General features: G+C 42.2%; 1 protein-coding gene across 4 annotated transcripts; it reads right to left on the bottom strand.

The window, feature by feature from the left end:
• Positions 1-308: 308 nt before the first annotated feature.
• LOC118125663 (homer protein homolog 1) lies at positions 309-21933 on the bottom strand. 4 transcript variants are annotated; one of them, XM_035184486.2, is made up of 10 exons: positions 21236-21933; positions 11876-12032; positions 9634-9765; positions 8913-9005; positions 7873-7926; positions 5924-6066; positions 5198-5363; positions 4972-5082; positions 4798-4878; positions 309-4006 (listed from the first exon to the last, which is right to left on the bottom strand). In XM_035184486.2, the coding sequence occupies exons 1-10, from the start codon at positions 21238-21240 to the stop codon at positions 3818-3820; spliced, it is 1131 nt and encodes a 376-aa protein (XP_035040377.1). In that variant the 5' UTR covers positions 21241-21933; the 3' UTR covers positions 309-3817. The 4 variants fall into 4 exon arrangements, with proteins under 4 accessions (XP_035040377.1, XP_035040379.1, XP_035040378.1 ...); XM_035184488.2 differs by lacking the exon at positions 21236-21933 and adding an exon at positions 20938-21215; XM_035184487.2 differs by lacking the exon at positions 7873-7926.
• Between the last annotated feature and the right edge of the window lie 1936 nt (positions 21934-23869).

Below are 23869 nucleotides of genomic sequence, written 5' to 3'. Positions count from 1 at the left end.
CTGCTTCTATTGCACTTTGGTAGTTTTTCCTCACTCTAGTTGAGAGTTAAAGGGATAGTTCACCACAAAACACTTTAGGAGTCTCATGGGGCAAACAGCGTTGCAGCCAAATCCAATTTTCATTTTTGGGTGAACTATCCCTTTAAAGGCAGCAGACGTTGTATTTCGATAATGAGGCAAATCTGATTGTAAATATGCCACACGAGGAAATTTACAAACCACCATTTGAGTTGTTGCACATCCATCGTGCAAAAAATAATCTCATACATGTGACTTTATAATTTCTGAGAATATCCAAGTTTTTTTTCTTTCTCTCTTGTAAATTAATGACTTTAGTGTTGTCAATTCAGTTTTTGCTGCTTTAGAATACAGCCCGGCTAATAGTTTCTATCTGTTTCAAGTCTTTATGCTAAGCTAAGCTAACTGCCTGCTGACTGAAGTGGTTATCGATCCTCTCATCTAACTCGACATGAAAGCAGAACGAGTGCGTTTCTCATCATGCTGAACTTTGTGAAACACACAGAGTCACTGTTGCCAAGTGTAAAACATCATTCCTACTCAGAGTGTGAGTGTAGTTTCTCTTCTACCCACACACACACACACACACACACACACCTTTACTGATACTAAACAGTAGATTACATGTTTGACCTTCACCTCCTCACACTGCTCTGTTTGCTTTTTATTTTTTCCGCTTTTTGTAGAATCCACGTTGTGACTCGTAGTTTTCCCTCCCTCTTTTATTTGGACCTTTATGACCTTATGCATGTGGCCGGTTTGAGGACGAAACCCATCACAACATAAGTGCAATAATGAAGATAAAAGTCATTCTATGGATTTTACTGTAATGAAAATGTAAATCATGTCAAAAAAAACTATATCCGCATGCCTAAATGTATTGAAGTATTTATTGAAGCTTCATATTTTAAAGAATTTTTAAAGCGTACAAATGTAAATGTACTTTATAAGCTTTTCTTTTTGTCGCTTTTTTGTTTCCTATCATGACATTCCTCTCTGCTTTCTATATCCTAGTTATTATATATATATTTTTTGTCCTTTTAAAAATAAAAATAAAATAAACACCAAAGTATGTTTGAATGTTCTTCATGAAGTCAGACTGGATTGGTCTGTGTGTAACCAGCATATAAACACTTAAATGTAGACTTGGGCAGGCATTAAGTTCCTTCATATTTTATATTAAGTGATTACTTTTAACCTTAATAACAGGGCTTCCATGATAGTGATGCTCCTCTTTTCTGATTCCACAGTTTGTGCTGATCATTTGTATTTATCTGCCAAAAACGTTTAAGCTGGAAGAACGACGGCTGCGACTCTGAGCTTCATGTCACAGTCAAACGAACAGATTCCTTCTCAAGTGGCACATTTAAGAAGATTCATGACTTCCAACAATTTGATCTAGAATTCTCTCTTGTGTACGAAAGGACCAAAGTCATGAACGGTCCGAAGCTGCTGAGGTCATGATCAGATGCAGTGACATCATCACAGTGGCATAATCTGGAGGAATTCAGAGTTTTAATGACTCTGAAATGTTTTAAATGGAAAAAATCAATAACAAGCCTAATGCAGAATCTATGATCTGTTATCTATCCAATGAGCTATGTTTATTTTAGGTTTGAGTATTTTTATTGGCAGATTTTCTCACAGCAGCTTTAACCTTTTAACTGTTGTTGTTTCTGTCACTTCTCTCGCTGCGTCAGAGAGTCAGTGGGACTGACTCATCCTCTGATGTAACACCACCTGCTGATGTCTGTCACCGTACACTCAACGTGTTCAAACTGCTGACTCTGCTGAAGTTTTGGTTTACTGCTTTCTGACTGTAGGACTTGTTAGTGTTGATCGAATTTCACAAACACAAACCTTGAAAAATGAAATGAGAAATTCAGACACGTATGAGTTTGGAGAGTCCGACTCATGTGAACAAACCTTGTGGAGTAAAAGCCAGAGAAATTGGGGCACTGCACTTCACAGCCTTGAAACCATTTTGAAGCAACTTATGTATTTTGAAGCGTCGAGTCAGAAACTGATCCTGAAAACGAACCTGACCTGGACCATGTGAGACTGGTGGGGTCGGTTTCCGTGGTAACCTTCTATGAAAAGACCCTTCAGATTGCGAAAGAACGACAACAGCTCAATTTTCATTTTTGTTTTACTATAAACTCAAAATTACAATTTGTGTTTTTAATCATGTGGTATAATCAACATTTAAAAGTATTATTCAAATGGTTTTTTTTTTCTCTCCATTTCAAGCTGCAAGAGTCAACGTGATAAAGTCACTGCTAAAATCGTTCAAGTCTCCCAAATGTAACAGAACCGACAACAAGCCCTTAAGTAGTGTTCTTCAGGTGCACGTACCCTCTTCCTCTCAGTGTCGCTGAATTTTTGGCAATAGGAAATCCCACGAAAGAAAGAAAGTACCGCTAGTTAGCTACCGTTGATGCATCGCTGTACCAAAGGCAACGTCAGCAAAAATTCTGTACAGGAAAACGTTATTTGGCCAAAGAAGCAAACCAGATTCTTTGCAAATTTGAACTTCCGTCGCCTGGCTTTTTTTTTTTTCATTTGCTCTGATAAATAGTTCAAAAATATTGCCAGTTTTTCCAAAAAACTAAAGTACCTCAACACCCACGTACCAGACTATAGAAAAGATGAAGTGAAAAGGAGATGTAAATAAAGATCTTTGCTTTACAGCTCATCATTAGAACAAACTCAGCTCTTTGAGTAATAAATTAACAAAAGAAGAAAAAGGATTAAATCATTGCACTTCAAGTAGCAACAGAAACAATAAGGGAAAGAAAACAAGATCATCTGATTCACCCACACACACAAACCCCATTTTTACAAGTGCACTATGAATTTGTTACAATAATATTCTTTAAAAAAAAAATTAGATAGAAAGAAAAACTATTGAATAAAATCCCACCTCGCTTGTGGTCTAATCAAGACAGGGGTAAAATTACCTGAAAGTGAGAGTGGGAAGTGTTTATTTACCCTCGGACGCTCCCTTTTTGTATTGCTCATATATTGTATAAGAATATAAGACATACTGCAGGTCCTCCATGGCCTTTTTTGTTTTTTTTGGCGGTCCAACAGTGGATTTCAGTCAGAGGAGGAACATCAGTACTTAACTCTTCATCACATTCGACCCTCCAGAGTTTCAATAATGAAAAAAAAAGATCAATCTCAGGGTGTAAGAAAAGCCCGAGTCGACTCTTACAGTGTTCATTTGGCTGACAATGACCCCCGGTGGCTGAGAAAGGTGAGGAAGAGAGAGAAAAAAAAGAGAAGACAGGGAACAATCGGAGGCTCCGGGTGTTTACAAAACTGCACCAAAGCGAAGCCGAAAAAAAAGTCGAAATGAACGAAGGAGCAGAAAGCAAGAAGAAAATGTAACGTCTGCTCGAACGGAAGGATATTCGGAAAAAATTCAAAAAAAATGGATTCATTCAGAGTTTCTGTGTGGTCACAAAGTCGAGAATAATCCAGAGTGGAGCGAGCGGAGGGAAGGCATGTCCCGAGCGAAGCCCTCTGCACTTTGTAAACGATGCGGACGTAGCAAAATGTGTGTACCGTTAATGCATAAAGTGTGTAAACATACTCTTTTACACGTATCGTATACATGTGGAACTAAAAGAGAAGAGAATTCAAGTTGTTGTACATGTCTGTGATTATGTGAGTGCCGACATGCAGGTGAATTCTGTCATTAGAGCGACTCTCTGGGCCACACTGGCTGCCGCGCTGGCGTTGGTGGAAGTGGAGGCGTGCGTGCATGTGTGTGTGCGTCTGCGTCTGTGTGTGTCTAGCTCCCCTCGATGAGCTTGGCCAGCGTGTCCCGCAGCTCGGTCAGCTCGAAGATCTTGGTGTCCAGCAGCTCCAGCAGGGAGCGCAGGCTCTTGCGAAAGGCTTCTCTCTCCAGCTGGCTGCCCTCCAGACGCTGCTCCAGGTCGCTCAGCTGGGCCTCCAGCGTCTGGTTCCTCGTCTCCGTGTCCTGTCACAAACAATACGACCTTTATTTCAGTGACTCATTTGTCAGAAAAGAAAAAGCTAAAGAGACAGCGAAATAAGTTGTAGATTTAATTTGAAATTGATCAAATTGACATTGACCTTAAATTAACCCTGAACTACCCAGATTGACAAAGTGAAAACATGATTTTGACATTTTTTTTAATGAAAAACTAAAATGTCACAGCAATAGCTTTATTGTTCACATTGAGAAACAGATTTCAAATAACTTACAATGTAAACATGTTGAGATGTGGTCAAAATCAAATACTTTCACTTTCACTTTTTAGCTAAAAATAATTCATGAATAAGTAAAGAGGCATATTGACAGTAGTAATGTTCATACTGGACTTTATTTACACTGCACTACTGGAAACGATGAGTTTGCCGCCATTTTGTCTCCAGTTTGTTGAACAAACAACAATCTCTGTCCACACAAGCGTTTCCCTTCAATACTAACAGGCCTGAAAAACCATGTTTTGTTCAACACTGGTAGCTGAGGCTGATGCCTGTTGTTTTCTACCCATAGAGGATCACGTGATAAGAGCCTGACGAATCAGCGAAGGCTACATCGTCTCCACTAAAGACCCAATCAGGAAGTGGCTGTGAGGGTCTACTTTACGTCATCGTTTCCAAACAGTTTTTTGTGGCTCCAAAACTCATTTTCAACAACGTAGTAGTGTGGCTGTAGTCGAGTTTTTCTCTCTCTTCTGGTCATATTTACTGTTTCTGTGGCAGACTTTGCAACATGTTGACGTAAGCACAGTGTTTACTCGCCTGTAGTGTCTGAGTGAGAGTGTCTTTGTGGGACTGAAACTCGTGGGCACTCTGCACCTCTTCTTTAAGCTTCTCCAACTCCTGAAATATGTAGAAACGAGTAAAAATATTAAGACCAAACCGGATGCGTATGTTTAGGAGCTGACATGACACCGACATGTCGACGTAACACACCTCCTCTTTGGCCTTCAAAGCCAACTCCAGCTCCTCGATTGTTTGGTTAAGCTCTGTCTTCTGAGATTTGATGACCGTTGTTTGACCGCTCACACACTCCAGCTCCGTCACCTGGAAAACAAAAAGAAACCTTTGTCACGGTGTGGGGAAAATAAACCCTTATATATCTTATATTGTTAGAAGTCTGACACTTTATATTTCTGTGTTTTTTGTGCGTGGTGATCACCCGTTTGTGTAGCCTCTCCGCCTCATCCTGATAGGCTGCCAGCTGCTGCTTCCACTGTTTGACGTTGGCTGTGGACTCGAGCAGAGCGGCTGTCAGTTTGGCGTTGTTCCCCTTGAGTGCCTCGAGCTCCGCCTCCCAGTGCTTATTGATGCTGGTCGAACTGGAACTACGGAGAAAAAAGGGAAAAAATAAGAATGTGAGCGGGACAAACATTTATTTTCATTAGGATTAATCTGCCCATTCATTTCACTGCTAATCGGATTTTAGTCTATAAAATGTCTGGAACTATGAAAGATTTCGCCATTTACTGAAACCTGAATAGAGCTGGATAAAAAAGTTGATAATCTGATTAAAGCCGTTACTGACATTCCTTTATGTTATATAAATTGATATCCTTTATGCACAATGATGAAGTCAGTTATTATTGCTGTTCAACTGATTTTCACATGTAGGCCTAAAAATATAGATGATTGACATGTTTTGCATTAAACAAAGAAAAATACATAATCTGTGCAGAATTTCAGAACCAGAAACTGTTCAGTTTTCCATTACAGCCGGATTCTGAAAATGAGATGAGCAGCATCACATATAAAAGGTCAATTAAAGGTGTCTGGTGCCGAAAGACACTGAGGAGCTGTAACCGAATGAAAATCATCATAGGGAACACTCTGCCTTTCCATTTCTGACTTTAATCAGGTCGCGTTGTCGCTGTGACCTCACGTTTACCTGTGTGGGAAGAGCAGTGCATTCTGGGAAGGCTCTGCTCTGGCTTCAGCGGGTTGCGGTGGTTCTGGGGTGACTCTGTCTTCGTCCGTACCGTTGATGCTCTCAGGGGTCAAAGGTGAAAGCAGGTCACCCGGGGCCGACTCCTGATTTGACATTTTGGTGAGACAAGACAAAAACATTATTTGTTAAATCAACATTTAGTCAACGTGCTTCTTTCTTTTCACACCGAGAGCTCGACAGACAGACACGAGAGTGTCTGTCTGTCGAGCGTGTCTGTCTGTTGCATACGGAGCCAGGAGAGAGTTAGCTTAGCTTAGCACAAAGACTGTAAAGAGAGGGATACTGCTAGCCTGGCTCTGACCTCGAACACTGACATATTAACACCTCACAGTCCGACAGTGCTCTGTCAGACATGGAATACTTCACACTGCTCCACTCATCTGTTTAGATAACATCTCTGTGTCTTTCCCACGAAGGCGTCTCTGTTATGTAAATCCTCCATAATTAAGAGCCACAGTATTTGGCACCTGGTGCAGGAGATGACAGTGTAGCATTGTTACTTCGGGGAAACAGATTATAAATATTATGAAGGCAGGGGATTGTTCTTCGCTCTCTCACAGGCAGCAGCAGCAGTGGACGTTACAATGTATCTCCCCACTGAAGTCATTAATGACCACCGCTGCTTTAAATTCTCTCGTTGGTTCCATCATCCAACCCGAAGAGCAGAGTCTGCTGTATGTTTGACATTATCACACTGTGCAGGAGCTCGTTGACTTCATCTGTGAAGTTGGCGTGAATGAAATTTGAAAGTCTAGGGACGATCTTGTATTTTTTTAAACCTCTTCTTTTCTCATCAACGACTGATGAGAAAACTGGTTGTTTCACTGTGTTTCTGGGTATTGACAGTAAAGAGATGGATTTAGCACAGAGGACAGATCCAAACAGCATTTGATTCAGACTTGCACAGCGTTGAAACTGATACAGAGACGTTCTGATGTTGGTACTTTGTGCATGTGCACGTGATTTGGCAGCTAATGCAGACGTGCAACTCATACTTTTCATGAATTAAAGAAATAACTTATGACACGTTGATTACTGAGCTTCAGAGGTGCTGGTGGGTGGATCTTGTTACCTTCAGGTTAGCCAGGTTAGCTGTTTCCCACTCTTTATGCTAAGCTAAGCTAAACAGCCGCTAGCTGCAGATACACATTAAATGTGTAGCCATGAGAGTGGTGTTGCTCTTCTCATTCAATAAGCATATTTCCAGAAAATGTAAAATGATTCCTTCAAGCTTGGATTTTGAGACACAACAACTTTTCAGTGATAAAGTGTTAATAATTCCATGCTCTCAAAAATCAACCGGATTTTCAGCTGAAATGCAGAAAAGGGAAGTTTATGAGCCTCATCATCTCTGAACGGTTCTGACTCCTCATGACTACTGGACACAACATCCGCTTCAGATCACAGGATGTTTCCACCCCCGTCTCAATTTGTTGATTCAATTTGCCTCTTTTGTTTATCAAACATCCCTAATTTTATCCGACTTTTGCTTTTTGAGAGCATGAAAGGAGGAGCGGAGGGTCGCCAGCGGGAGGTTCTGGGAGAAGGGGATCCTCTGGTTGTTACTCTAACATCAAGATGATGGATGAGGTTGTTAGAGACCGATGACAGGGTGGTCCCCCAGAAAAGAAAGACCGGCTTATTACACCAAAACAACATTGTATCAATAAGTGATGAGCCTGGGCTTTATTCATATGCAAAAAGCCACAGATCCATCGATGTGCACTCACAGTTTAGACAGAGTATTAATACTTTATGTTGCACAGAAGAAAAATATGGCAGGGAGGACACCAGGGGGAGGTGTGTATCATTGACTGGGGGTGAGACTGGGAAAAAGGGGCCATCGGATCAGAGTCATGGAAATGATTCTTTCCGTTTTCTCCTTTTACCTTCTTTTTACCAGGTTTGCTGAGTGACAACACATTCCTTTTGGCAGCGCCGCTCTGAGGAGGAGTGGTTAGGGAGGCAGAACAAGCCACAAGGTGTTTGTTAAGTGGCTGGAAGAGCACAGTGTCAGTGAAACATAAATCAACTTGTTACATTCATTTCTCATCTATTTGTAATGAGCAGGGATTCACACAGGTTGGCCGTTCACTTAGTCATTATCAAGAGGTTCCTTATCAACTTCATTAACATATTAACAGTGAATTATGGATAGATCATAGATACTGAGTGGAGAAATGAACCCAGTGAGCACACACATTAGTTGGATTAACATGAATTACATACTGGAACGACACTAGATCAGTAAAGGCCAAGAATCTTTCCATTCATCACGTAGCTATATGATGAATGGTGAGATTATATAGAGATGAGTTTCTGAGATGGGGTAGTTTGGTAATAAACCAACAGCTTATGAGAAGAACAAGATAAAAACTGAAACAAAAGCAAAAGTTACGCTTGGAAAATGTTGAATATCTCAAGAGGGAAACTTCTCTTTCAGCACACGGCTTCACTCCACTGGCGTCCCATCTATTTAGGATTGATTTTTAAGATACAGACGGACTAAATCCTCCATCTTTGCTTTTATTATTTCTTTTAAATCTATACAAATAACCTTTTTTTTTTTTTTTTTTCGCTCGCATTGCGTGATTGATGGGAGATGCTCTGTGATTTGAACCCACGCTGCCAGTCGATGGTTTGGGACACACGGTTCATTTCTCACTACCTAACAGCTCACGTCATGCTGTCTGTGGAAGTGTTATTACTGCTCCAAGCTACTCACTGGAATTACATCTGTCATGTGAAGTAGCCAGACCTGACAGATGTCAATCAGCATGTGGAGTTTCCAGCAAGTTGTTTTAGTAAAAACATAAATAAACATCAACCTTTTCTACCTTTTAACATGTTACAGAGGTTCTCTTCTTTAAAGAGGCCTCCGAGTGTGAAATGTGTGTGAGGCAACCTCAATGAAGATGTTGTTTTTTACCTGAGAGGGAGTGCTGGTGAGCTCCATCTTCTCCTGAGACTTCTCCTTCGCTATCCGCGCTGCCTCCTTGAACTCGGCAAACTTTTCTGCAAACTAAAAGTAACAGGAGCAACTTACTGTACTGTAACAACACAAGCCTGAATATGAGACAACCCCCCCCATCTGTTTTTGACGACAACACCTTTACACTTATCATGTTAGGGAAGATTCATCTAAGGACAATAACACCCCTCATCACTGAAGCCTTTTCTGTTATATAAAAGGTTTTGTTGTTTATCAAGTGTTTGTCGTTCTTCTCAAGCTTCACCCAGGAGCAAAAATCTGTCTTTAAACTTGACAGAAATAATCATGTGCCATTTACTGTGATAATTATTGACATCAACCGATATGAATATTCTTTATCTTGATATAATATTTGTCCATATCACCCGGCCCAGTGTATCTTTGTATATTAGTGACAGATAACACTGAGGCTACCAACAACCCATAATAACACACTCTGCAGAGGACAGAGTTACACTGGAGCCCTTTTCGTTCAAAACACATTTTTAACATGAAATTGTCTCGTCCACAAAGATAAGACGACCCCCACTCAAACCTCATTTATAGAAAGAAAAACATAAATCCCTGATAATCAGGCCAGAACAGCTGGATTCTTTCAGACACATCTTTAATAGAAAGTTCTTTGGGGCCACACTGGGTCTGTTTCCTGTGTCCTCACCTTGACCAGGAGACTCTCAGACGAGAAGCCGAGGCCATAGACTGTGTTCGCCCGGCTGTCGGCCCACTGGCCGAACTTTTGTGACGTCTTAGTGAATGTCATGTTGGGGGTGATGGTGCTGTTGATGATGGCCTGTGGACGACAAACACACACATGACTGAGCTTTTCAAATTCAAAGGTAAAAATAAATGTTGGACGGCTGCCTCGGGCTGAAGCAGCTGGATATCTGATATTTGCTGGGACTGTGACTGTGTCTGTGTGTGTGTGTGTGTGTGTGTGTGTGTGTGTGTGTGTGTGTGTGTGTGTGTGTGTGTGTGTGTGTGTGTGTGTGTGTGTGTGTGTGTGTGTGTGTGTGTGTGTGTGTGTGTGTGTGTGTGTGTGTGTGTGTGTGTGTGTGTGTGTTGTATAGACGTGGGTTTTTGCGTTCCTACTGTTTGGTAAACAGGAAGCAGTCAATGAGGAATCCCAAAGCGACAGTTCTGTTATTGATCCGTGTGGGAGGGAGAGAGGCGGGCACAGATGGTTGTGAGGATTTATAGTTTCAAAAATTAACTGCTGCTGCTGCCTCTCAAATTTATTGCTATACAAGATGATGTAAAAACAATTGAGCTGGACAGTTCATTCTTGACAATGGAAACACTTCTCATCAGCAGACTGAGTTTGCTTGTTTGGCACAACACTGTAGATGTTCAAACTTCCCATGTTTCCAAACACCTCTGAGGCTGATTTAAAAGGCGAGCTTGGAAACCAAAGCTGACATCACGGCTGAGAGCTCCAGCTCCAGTTTGTGTCCACGTGCAAACAAGAGTCCAACATTCAATCGAAAAAATCTATAAAAAAAAAGATGATTGAATCTTGAACATGTGCAGTATATGGGGGAAAAAAGGAATGTAAATGTTTTACTGTCGTACTCTACAATATGTAACTATAACTCAAACCCTCAAAATACATTACAATAAGGGGTTTTCATCCAATTCAAATATAAATGTAACAACTTGGAAAACTCTTTACACTACACAAAAGGTTTTAAGTTTTGCAATTTTCTGAAAACCTCAATTTAGCTGAACCCTGCACATGCAGTGTTTTCATTTTCAAACACATGTTTGCTCACTTCTGGAATCTGGGAAGCAACACAATCAGAACGATTTGCCTTTGTGTGGCATCTGTCTCTGTGTGCGTGCTTCCTTGTTCCCTGCTGAGAAGACGTATTGTTGTGGGGATGATGATGTTCCTCCAGCACCAGCCCACCCAATCTCTGCTATTTCCAGCTGAGCCCAGCACAGCGAACTTGCTGGTTCAACAACAGACGTAGTCGCCCAGAGAGGCTCTTGCATAACCAGGGTAACTCCACCCCTGCACCTCTCCCAAGACTAAAATAATCACTGCCACATAGATTCGACCGGCCCGGACGCCCCTTCACTGCGTCAGCACGGAGAGGCCAGGCCGGGGCGATCGAGGTGGGAGATTCTGATTGTTGTTGTTGTTGATTAGTTCAAACTTTATTGATTCCCATGTAAATTTAGGTGGAGATTCTTTTTTGGGGCTATGACCATCAGTGGTTTGGTACAATACGGAAAAGCTACAGGTGGATATTAGGGTCACCTTCAGTTATCTACTGTATGTTGTCTCGCTATGAGCAACACACACAATTTAACGATAGAAAGGTCATATGAAGTAGAGGGTTCTCGCTTCTGGAGTTTCCTGACGCCCAGGACCACGGTTGTCCCGCACAGGCGGCTGTTTCAGCCAGCAGTTCAAACGGTGTGTGTGTGTGTGTGTGAGAGAGAGCCTAATGGCCAGAGAGGATGAGGGACATCTCTAAATCGTAGACGATGTGGTGGTTTAGGGGTGTAGTTTCAGCATTGATTTAAAAAAATATATTATAAATGTCATGACATTGAGAAACGTCCCAAACGGTTGAATCTATGTAAGCATCGGCCAAGATGGTTAAAAACACTAGATGGCGTTATGAGCCATGTTCAACCCATTTGATATTAGAACCAGCATTAATGCATTTCATCATATAATAGTCATATGATTGAGTTTTAAGAAATTCATTTAAGTGTGCAGTATCTCTAAATGTGACATTCATATGTTTTTTATGTTTAAGATATGGTTCTGAGTTGTGAGGAACTGTCCACTGAGTCGTGGTTGAACTGAACTTTTATAAAATCAGTACTAAACAGAGATGCTGTAATAAAAAAAACATCCCATTAAGGGAGGAAACAACACACAAACAGACCTTAGATCCATCCAGGCTGATGATTCGATATACATTCCTGGTACTGTCGAAGAAGTAGGAGACCGTGACAGCGTGTTTACTTGTGGGAACCCAGTTCTTCTTGGTGTTCGGGTCAATCTGGAAGACGTGGGCCCGTGTGCTGAAGATGGGCTGCTCTCTGCAGAGGAAGGAGAGATGGAGGGATCAGCATCTGGTTTCACTGTATGGCTTTAACTCTGTGGTCAACCTGCCTGAAATGTGCAGCATGCAACAAAAACACTGGCCTGTGTGGAGAAAAATACTTTAATTACACAGACAACAGACAAATACAGTTTGTGTGTGTGGGAGTTTCTGTCATCCCTGCTGTCTCAGACATTCCAGCAAAAGTATGTTTGAAACATCCTGTTGTTTTAGGACCTTCCCGTGAGTTACAGTTGAATAAGAATAATGAAAGACCACCTGCAGAGCTGTACTCATTATACACATAGTGATGGTGATCACATACAGGTATGTACAACTAAAGGGGGCACCTAGCTCCAGTTTAAAAAAACAGTATAGATAAAGTCAAAAAGTCTACACACTAATATATCTGTGCCTGCTTCTTTTTACTGAAGCAGATTATTGGCCGGATAATTGCACGGTTAGCTCCTGTATCTGACAGGTAGGGACACACTGATACGAAGCAGAATCTGGAAGCTGTTAAATCAACTGCAGCAGTTTTCAAACCTTGTTACCAAACACAAGCTGAGGGCAGAGAGTAGATTTTCCGACCGTCTCACTCGCAAGTTGCAACTGTTAAATTCACAACTCAGCACATCACAGTTTTATACAACAGCCAGCGATGATCAACATTACTTTTTGACTAACACTAACCTTTCTGTGTCAGATGATGACCAATGATTGAATTTGATTTAGTGACCAGTAGTTCAAGTAGACATAAAGTTTAATAACAAAAGACAAAAACACACGAACTATGAGTCAGGGAACCATGAACATCCGTACAAACTTATCGCACCAGCCCACGTGGTAGGTGTTGAAGATATTTTACAGAAGTTCTGGAAACTTTGACCTGCTGCAGGCTAGAGAAGAGAGCTAGAGAAAAGTCAGAGCATCACAACTGTTGGTGGGATTCATCCTCTGAGGAACACGAAACAACAATCCAATCAGTGATCAAAACAAAGCGGTGCACCGACCAAACTGTAGCAGCCCCACCATCACAGCTTAAAGACACACAGGCAAATGTGCGAGTAAAGCTCCACATCAAATACCCAACACCAAGGAAAGGAGGAGTGGAAGTACTGAGGAATTCGATAATTCAGAGGAGTGAGAGACAGCTCCCAGATCCCAAGACATCCATAATTCACTTTCCTGCTGTGTTGTGGTATTATCAGTGACTGGAAGAGGGGGGAAAAAACACGCTGCAGAACAAGTGTGCTTGTGTGGCAACGTACAAATGTAAAGGCACACGTGTACACAACTTCCATCATCACCTGTCATGTTGTTAACTGGCAACACAAGACCAGATTAACATGTTCAGGTCTCGTATAACGAAAAAAACATGGAAATTAAGAATACCTGCTCCATAATATGAGCGTGCTGTAGTTTTTCATAAATACAAATAAACCACTGCAGAGTCATAATCATGTATGCAAAAATAAAAAGTCTATCACGCAAACAATCATAAAGCCAATATTTATGAAACCTGAATGATATTCAGTGCATCTAAAAACAAGCACTAAAGAACACTGTATAAGAAATGCAGCGTGTGACCTGGAGGAAGAAAGAGACAGTCAGAGATTGTGGGGCGTCTTTCTTTAAACCTACTGCCTCGAGTTGGCGGATGAGATAAAAAAAAATCAGGGAGGAATCGTGCATTTTGAAAAGAAGCAAGCTGAAGAGCATTTATGCAAATGTCTTTCTACTTTTAAAAATAAGAGAGGCGGCGCCCACACGGACACGGTCAACCATCATCTCCCTGTGAGCCCAGCGGCTGTGCTGTTTCAGAGGCGACGACCTCTGAGGTTGTCACAACTCACAGTAACCCTTTTTAATGCTGCCGTAGCTTTCCAGAGCACGTTGCATGACAAAGTGAGGATCAGACTGATCAACAAACAACAGGTCGATTGATTGGAGCTAACAAGACCATGTGGGTTCAGATCGATACTGTGCACATAGTTTGTACACATCCATGTTTCTCTCACTGCTAGTGTTTGGGCGTCAGTCATTTCCTTCTGAACGCTACCGCCATACCTGACAGAGGCAGCTCCCAGTGACCGGCTCGGATGATTTTACCTGGAAAAGCGGCAGGCTGTTATATTCAGGTCTTGTATGTGTGAGCACGTGCAGGCCAGACTTGACCAGCAGAGCGTGTTCCTGACATAAAGCGGATGAAGCGATGCGACGATGCCAAAGGTGACCTGGAAGCACCTGTGCTGACATACAGGGAGATCAGCAGGCCCTGGACGCCCTCCAACCATTGCTTTGGATCAAAAGCTCCCAGGGTCTGGGATTAAAAGCAAAACAAGCGATACGAGTCTGGTTGTGGTTTGAATGCTCATGGAAATCCACAACGGACTCAGAGCAGATTTTTTTGCCTGGAGATGTACAGACTCAGGAAACATCCCAACACATGAACATGTCATCTCCTCCAGCTCAATATAAGGACAGGGGATTTAAATGTATATTGAAGCTTTACAACAGAAATGGACTAACATTTGCATAACCTTCAATAGAAGAATATACACAGACAATTCATTTCAATTTCAATTTATCAATATATCGGTTAGTCAACTGACAAAAGATTAAATCTCTGTCGGCTCTGTCACATTGAGAAAGCCATTTATTGTTCGTTTCTCAACATTTTATAGATCAAAAATTTTATGAAAAAAATCAAATGAATCAAAAATTTTAATTATTTATCTCCTGAACTAAATATTCAGAGCAAATCTGCAACACATAAATATACACAGACATATAATATAGTTTAGCATGTGAGCCCGCTAACATTTGCTAATTTAGCACCACACACAAAGTACAGCTGATGCTGAATAGAATATCATTAGTTTTGCAGGTTTTGGCTCATAAACCAAAATAGGGCTGCAACTAAGAATTATTGTTTATCGAATAATCTGGCTATTATTTTTTAATAATTTATTGAAAAGTGCCCATCACAGCTTTCCCTATAGACCAAGGTGTCATCTTAGAATGTATTGTTCTGTAAATGGTGCAAAAGCCCAAAATATTCAGTTTACAATAATATAAAAAAAACAGAGGTAAACAGCAGTTCATCCTCAAACTGCAGCAGCTGGATCCATAAAATGTTTGATGCCAAAGTAGTTTCCCATTAGTTTTCTGTTGGGCGACGAGTCATTTAATCGACTTATTGTTTCATCCCTAAATAACAAAATCAAATAAAAATCTTGATCTGATGATGGTATAAATTTAAAAGTCAGGGGAATCACCTAAGTTACTGAACTCCCTGCTGAGGGGAACATAATGTCTCATGGTGGCACCAAAATAAAAGTCAGTCGGAGTCCTAATTTGCAGAACATGAATCTCTCAACAGACATATCTGATACAGGTATCAAAATAAAACGTTGATCCAAATCGATTCACAGATAATTGAGATCCTGCCGTTGTCATTCTTCATTACAGGACAAACAAACGAGATCCTACAAGACATAGCAGCTACAACCGTGCTAGAATTACAATGAATCAATGAATCCAGATGTAGCCAAGTAACAATACAGGCTCTTTATATTGACATTGGGATCATTCATATCCCTAATGAGACTTCCAGGGAAACCAAATCTGATGGCTTGGCGGAGTGTCCCTGGTCGTCTTCTCCTGGGACACAGCGATTGTTCCCCTCTCTGGGGAGCTCTCGCCACGTCCCAGTCAGTGTGTTAATTAAATCAGCAGAGTGGAGACCCGGCAGATGTTATTTAAAGATAGACGGTTAATCAGAGAGATGGTGGCAATGTGCACCCGGGATTAACACCGGATCACACACACTGGCAGCTCAGCAGTGGAGATGGTAAGAATATACTGAACTGTAAATATTAATATGCATGTTAAATACAGCATGCAGGATATTTGTGAAGTAGAGTACATGGGTGAGTACTCTGATACAGAGAAAGGAGAAGAGATGGAAATAAAGTTATCACTGCTGGGGAAGTTTAGTGTGAGTATCATGAAAATATATACATTTGTAATTTTCAAACATGAAAACTTCCCTTTATTAATATCAGGACAGGTTTGGAAGGGTTCAAGCTTGCAAGTGATAATAATTCCTAGTACATTTTCAAACAATGAGTACTTTATTTTAAACAGAGGTAGAGAAAAGCCGCCTCTCATTTAATTCCCAATTGTCTACAGCTTAATGAGCTATTGGGTTATTATGAAGAATGGCATGTGGAAAACGAATCGTAACGCTGTTGCTGCGTGTGGCGAAGCGGACACGTCACAAAACAAATGTCAAGTCGGAGCAGGGTACGTAAACTAGGCACTCACAGACATACAGATTAGTAAGAGGGCAGCGAACTTGTATCCGTATGTGTGAATGCTCCGTGAGGCTAAAGCTGCACGACCCAGTCAAAAAGTCAGAATCTGTGTAGAAGACATGAAGATACAGCAATGATCCAGTTTTACAGTGTAGAACTAGGAAGTCCTGGTATTTTAATGCGAAGAGAAATAAAGCCCAAATAATGTTGTTGTTTTGGGACTGAAAGTGATCATGTTAATTGGGGGTTAAAAAAAATTGAAATTCACAAAAAAACAATATAGTGATATTGATGAAAAAAATCTGGCATATTTAGGAGACTGGTGTCTGTGAGTATGTGCACTTTAGTGCGGCTTGATTTAATTAAAGATATTTACTGGGCAGTATGATATACAGCTAAAAAATCAACCCGTCAGAGCTCTTAAAAACGATGTTGCTGCTTCTGGATGGTTTCAATGGGGCAGATGTGGTTCAGATGCTGGTTTGGATTAAGTCAATTGAACTGATAACAAAAAACCTGTACTTATGCTGTTTAACACAGTGGTCAGGTCTCAGTTCTCAAAAGGTTGCCCTGACCAGACTGTAGCGGGTCATTTTTATATTCAGGGTGTTAGTCCGACAGCGTGGCCTAGATCAGAATCTGCCGCGGTGGTGTGTGTCTCAATGAGAGTGTGTGGTGATTGTTAGCCCATAATCCCTTTTCACAATGAAACGTACTGAGGCATTCAAGTCTCAATGACAAGTGCTTGGACAGAGGAATCTGACCGCAGATGTTATCAAATCAGCAGTTCTCCGCTTACAACTCGCACATAAACAGAGGGTACACACACACACACCAGACACACACACACAGGTGTTTGTACGGAAGCATACAAAGATGTGCGCTCTCTGAGAATGAAAAGGTAACGTGCTCAGATTGGCAAACACGACTGCTGCAAATCTTTCCGAGTAAGTTGATGATGAAGTTTGACCTCTGCCTTTTCTGAGTCCTTAATTATTCATAGTGTTCTCATGTATAGTTACTATTTTTAGTAAGGCTGCAATTCACAGCATTTGTTTTATTAACATCTAACGTCATAAAATGGTGAAAACCTTCCAATGCAATTACATACAATCTGCAAGTATGTGGCATTTTTCACTATTCTTGCTTGAAATTCACTAATGGTGGACCATGGATCATGATCTTGGTGGATCAAACAGATCCTGGATCGTGATGGTGGATGGTGATCGTGGTGGCAGCTGATCGTGCACCACGATCCATGGATTATGAATAGAACTAGATTACTCCCTTAATTTCTGTCGGACATTTTTCTCATGTATAAATACTTTAAACATCGAAGCACTTCTTCATTTATATCGCACTTCTGTGCGTCCTGGGAGAGGGATCCCTCACATGCGGTGAAGGAATGATAACTAATTCTAGGCCATTTGGTCTCTGCTGGTTTTACATCATGCTTTCTGGGTAAGTCTGTATAACCGGTTTTTAGATTGCATTGAAAAGGGCAGGTGCCTAACTGCCACTGTGTGTGACTAATCAATAATCCAATTGTTTCAGTTCTACTTCACGTTCTTAGCGATAATAATTCACGTTACGGTTATAAAAGAATCAACACTCGTCCGCTACATGAAAAATAAAACAACAAGAAAAATCTAAATAATCTGACGACAACATGAGCAGACGCCCCGTCTATCACTGGGAAAATAACCCTGCATTATAGCTGCTGCCTGCGTCGTCATGGAAACGGCCCACGTGACTCAGGGCTGGTCATGAGCCGTGAACATCTTCCAACTCTGTCTCCCCCCTGTCCTTCCCACATGCTCTCTCGCCCAATCCAATCCCGGTGTCCCTGTCGGTTAACCCACTCGCAGAGGGAGGCAGCGGGGGCTTGGCAAGGCAAAAAACCTCCAGCTGAAAACACCCATATGTCATATGCAGCACTGAGAGGCTTCAGAGGCCACAGGAGAAGGATTTTTCACATGATCATATGCAAACACCATCTTGGCAGAAACTTTCTTTTTAACATTTTTTTTTTTAATGCAATTTTTGTGCCATGTCCATTCCACCACTTCTTTCTCTTTGTCTGGATGTAAAAAGTCAAACAACAAGAGAGTGGAAGTATTTCCTTTTCAGATCACCTCTCTTTGACCTATGAAATATCATAAAGACGTTATGAAAGGAGTTGGCACCAAACCTACATAATCATGCACCATTCAACCAACATGTGAACTGTGTATCAATGTGTGTCATAATTTCTGTTTCTCACAGCTCCTGTGTCCATCACTTCCTCCCTAGCATCACATTTTAATGCACCGGAGATAAAAATGAGTGTCCTGTCTTTTATAGCTCAGTAAATACATCATGCTTTTCTTTTCCTTCACTGTGACATTAAGACTAGTCAATCGATTTTAACCAAATTATATGTTTTACACCCCATATTCGCAAATCACTTTTTTCCTCATATAGGGCTCAACAACCTGTACAAGGTGCCTGTTGTCCTTATCCCTCGACGAGGGTGAGGGAAAACTACAAAAAATGTGTGTTGATTTGTCGACTAGTCACTGGTAAATGTCATCCCCTGGTGACTCAGTCCAACTAGCAGAGGTGCGTCAATGAATTCTCTTCTCACAAATACTGTGGCTGAATAGGGCTATGACAGTAAGTTAACAGGTTGGAGTTTGTCTGAGATTTTTGTTTTCCATCTCAATCCTCTGATCTCTTTTACACTTGAATCAAAGGTGTGGTACACGAGTGCTATGGTTGTATCTGTCTAAATTGTTGCTGCTGAGTAACAACCTATTGTTTGTACTTGTTTCTTTTGCCAGTAAAAGATATGTGCTGTCTGTTGTCACCAAATGCATTAAGTTTTGTGAATACTGCAAAGTATTCCTTCCTCCTGTGTTTTTATTAATGATATCATCAGCTGTTTGTCAATTTCAACTGGACACACTAATAACTCCTATGTCATCACACTTGAGAACAGTCAATACTGATAAGATTAGACGATTGATCCCCTTGGGGGATATTGGACTATTCAAATCAATATTTTGGGATGTGCGCTCCCAAAATATGTATCTGTTTCCACTGAGACCAGGCTGACTGCAAATCAATCTGTGACCTGCTGGCCTGACCAGTGCAGTAGAACGTGTTGCCTGGACAGTTTTATTCCAAGTGCCAGCCACGTTTCAGGGCGACAAGCTTGTTTACAATCATCTATTATACAAGAACAGAAGCTCCAGCACTTCTCGGAGCAGCCAAGTCTGACTGGCTAATTAAGGGCTGAGGGCACAGGACATGCTCTCTGTCTGTGTCGGAGGAATTGGTGGTGCACTGGATTATAAACCAGTGGCCTTGAGAATTACAGAGGATGTGCTTCGCATGAGGAGGTAAGCACTTCAGCCCACCCCTTCTGCCCCACCCCATCCTCCAACCACAATATGACAACAAACCAATCACATGCTACATCATCTGCTTTCATCTGGAGTAAGAACTAGGTCGCTCTTGATCAGGAGAATCACCATACATCTGCAGGTTGAGCCACAAGCATTGCATGAGCCAAGTGTACGAGAGATCATCACCGTCTTGATGCTGATGTAAAGAGGTTTATCCCTCCCTGGCAGCACAAAATGAATTATAACACTCTTTTATAGCTACATTTTCTGTAGGGGACAATCAAAAAGACAATAATGCGTGTGTCTTACTTTCCAAAAACAATTTCAATCACACTCAGTCATTAAGTAACCAGCAGTAGCGTATACTTCTAGACATCATAACGCATATGACTATGTCTGCAAATAATGATTCTCTTTAATATCCTCTATTCTGCAGAATATCTTTTGAATTAATCAATTATACATTTGGTTTAGGAAACATCAAAACATTTCGCTGAGCGGATAATGACATCTGTCAAAAGTCCAGGAAAAACACAACACCAAACTATTCAGTTAATATTGATAAGTGACACAGAAAACTTACAAAATCTTCACTTCTTGTGATCATTTTTACCATCTTTGATTGATTCTGATTATTTTTCAGGACAAAAACGAATTATTATCAACCATATTATTATTACCAAGTTATTCACTGCTCTGACCTGTTGTCTGACATCAACTCACCTTCTACAAACCATAAAACACAGGACTTTTTCTGCAACTAACGGTTCTCTTCATTATCCTCTACTCTGCTGAACATCTTTTGAATTAATCACATTTATGTTTGGTAGATCAAAACATTTGGAAGATCAAAACATTTCTCTGAACTTATGGCTACATCTGTCAAAAGTCCAGGTAAAACAAACCACCCAAATAATTCGTTTATATACGTCTGCAACTAACGATTATCTTCCTTATCCTCTACTCTGCTGAACATCTTTTGAATTAATCGATTATACATTTGGTTTTACGAAAAACATCAAAACATTTTTCTCTGAGCAGTTACGTCTGTCAAAAGTCCAGGAAAAAAACAAAACCACCCAAATAATTCAGTCCATAAACGAATAGCTTCAGCTCCACATGTGACTGGTTAACCTCCTACACAGAATGAATCACATTATTATTATTATTATGAGTTATTCACTGCTCCGACCTGTGGTCTCACATCCAAACAGCAGCCTCCTTCACTACAGTCTGATCTCTGGGCTTCTGTCACCTACACGTCACTGTCCGGAGGCAGTACGTGGGCATAATAGTCTAGTGTTGTGTGTGTGACACTCTGCCAGGTCCGTGCATTCTTCCTCTGGTTATTTCCCATGTGTTGCTAACTTCCCAGTAACAACAGGAGCACTTCCCAGTTAGCATTGGGGTGGCTAACCCCTCCTGCTGAAAGCTCGCATCTACAGTCCCACACCCTGACACGTTGAGGGGGAGAATAACAAGTTACGTACCCCATGTTGGCTGGATGCGGAGTGGCTGGAGGGGCTGGAAGCTGCTGCTGCTGCTCTCGGTGGTCTCCGGAGGGCGATGTGAGCGGGGTTAGCTGTCTGATCTCCCCCCCTCTCTCCCTCTCTCTCTCTCTCTCTCTCTCTCTCCCCGCCTGGCAATGAGCCGCTGTGGTCGCTGCTGTGACTTCGCGGCCGGTGGAGCCACGGTGCCGTTGTCAGTCCGACATGACTTGTTGTTGTTGTTGTTGTTGTTTTTGTTGTTGCTGTTGTTGTCGTTGCTATGCCCTTGGGTACATCTTGGTGGTTGGCGCGCTTGCACGGTGCCCGTGAACGCACCGCAGCCCTGGCAGTAGTTGATGCTAGCTAGCTAAAGACAAAACTCCCCCTGAGCCCAGGCGGGGGATTAGCGACCCCGACTCCCCCCGGCAGGACCGTGGGTTTTACAGCCCAGTTCCGCCCGCCGCGCCGGAGCTGCCTTTGAAAAGAACCAAGTTCAAATGTCGGGGGAAACCGCGGCTTTCACGTGCATCCATCCGCCGCTCGTCTGTGAGTGCTGCTGATGTGAAATCTGTCTGGAGACTTATCCCGAACCGAAGGAAGCCACATCTATTCTTTCAGTCTCAACAAACCCCGCTGTTCACAAACCCTGCTGCCAGTCCCTGGTGCTTTCTTTCCTTCTCCGCTGTGCCATCAAACCCTCCTCCTCCAGCACCCCCCACCCCCCCCTGCGACCCTACACCGTCCGAGATTAGCGGGTTTCACAGCCGCCGAGCAAGTCCTTCAAAGCGGACATCTTCTTTCATGACGGGGCTTCACCTCCCCTGCTTCTTCTGGAGGGAACGCAGATGAGAGCGATCGGTGCATGATCCGGGCTCCGGCATCACATCCTCAACGGCGGATTGTTTAAAGGGGAAACCGACGCCGGTCGCGCGTCTTTATTTCTCACTCGGAACGGAGCTTCGAGTCGGATCCGGCAGATGTGGTCGGAGGCTGGTGCGGATGCTGCTGCTGCTGCTGCTCCGTCGGCCGGCTCATCCTCTCGTCTTGCCCCGGCCCCTCTGCTCTCTGTCAGCCCCTCTCGGCTCATTCATCGTCCTCCGCCGCCCTCAGGGATCGTTACCATAACGACGTCATCACGTTGCCGGGTGAAGTTTTGATGTCACTGGCGAAAACGGTGTTCTCACATCCGGTGTGCGGCCAAGATAAAGATGTGTAGTTTGCAACGTAAGGCAAACAAAATGTGGGTTAAAAAAAAAAAATCACACTGCACTATACCACAAACATGGCCGGATTAAACTTCTAGGGGGCCGCCGGGGTAAAAATGCCTTGTTGGGCCACCTCACTGTACAGAGCATTTTTATTTGGAGTGTTCAACTTTATCACTGTTTCTCAATTCGGGGGCCGCGTCCTTTTAAATGCTGCATTTGAGGACCGATTGCGTCACAGTGGCGTGACTTGGCTGTCCCATATTAAAGGTTCCTTCACATGCAGCCAACAAATGCGTTCTTCCATCCTCAAGGTTTCTTGAGGCTCCAACGGGTGGATCCATCCCGGCCCCACCTATCCCCCAGTAACGAATCGTTTTTTGGAAGAGGTTATGGCCCCGGCAAGTTACAAGACATCTGATGCTTGAGTATCACGTGGGATGAGCTGGTGATGCTGATCAGGGAAAGCCTCTGAACACCAGACCGTTTCTGTTCGGTTCCAGGTAGACCATGTCCTCCGAGGGATGAGGCCCCCTTTTGATTTAGATCGGCAGATCAAGTCAGCTAGAGTCAAACCAAGTCCACTTATTATTTCCCCCCTCACACCAAGAACCCAATCATTACTCTGTAGACTGGTTTGCCGTTTACAGCCGAGGATGCATGCATAGCAGTGGGAAAGAATGTCACTCCAGTGTTTGGCCTCAAATGTACTTGCATTCACTTGCAAACTTGTGTGGATAACCATCATGCCCATAGACTGTATATAAGGACGACACATCTCCATATCATCCCACTATCCAGATATGAAGCCTAGCAATTCTGCCATCTCGTGCATTTGGAGCCAGATCTTTTTTATTTATTTAACTGTACTTAACTACAATGCTTCAGGAAATGTTCCTTAGTTACATTTAACCACTGGGATTAACTAAACTCTAAAGTAGGAATACCATTGAAGTAATTATATAACAGATTCAATTGTGTTGTTCACAGTTACAGTTTATGATTAGGTAAGTGGGACTGGTTTGCACACGAGGACAACTTTTGCCCAGATACGACCTGTTGACCGAACCCTCCCCAGCAACTCTCTTTCATTTGCCATGTTGTCTCACTCACACTGCAGGACAGACATAAACAGATGTGTGCTTCACATTTTCATTAACGCGTCTGTCAGGAATCAAGAAAGGCTCATCGTTTACATAGAGTATAAAGAAATGTTGAATTAAGAGTTGTATAGTAGCCCATGTGTATTTGTTATTAGGGGGAAAGAGGTGATAAAGGTGAAGGTGGTGGTGCTCAAGCTTTCTATTTATCCATTTTAATTTCCTAACTGTCAACTTTTAGAGCTTAAAATTGAATTTGTGTGACGTCTTATCTGTTGTTGTGCACACCTAAAGACCAAAGTGTTCCCACTCCCGACCTGCAGGCTTGCAGA

Source organism: Hippoglossus stenolepis, chromosome 18, assembly GCF_022539355.2.
Source record: "Hippoglossus stenolepis isolate QCI-W04-F060 chromosome 18, HSTE1.2, whole genome shotgun sequence".
Lineage (NCBI taxonomy): Eukaryota > Metazoa > Chordata > Actinopteri > Pleuronectiformes > Pleuronectidae > Hippoglossus > Hippoglossus stenolepis.
The sequence above is the reverse complement of the archived record's forward strand: the minus strand, read 5'-3'. Positions and strand labels throughout refer to the sequence as shown.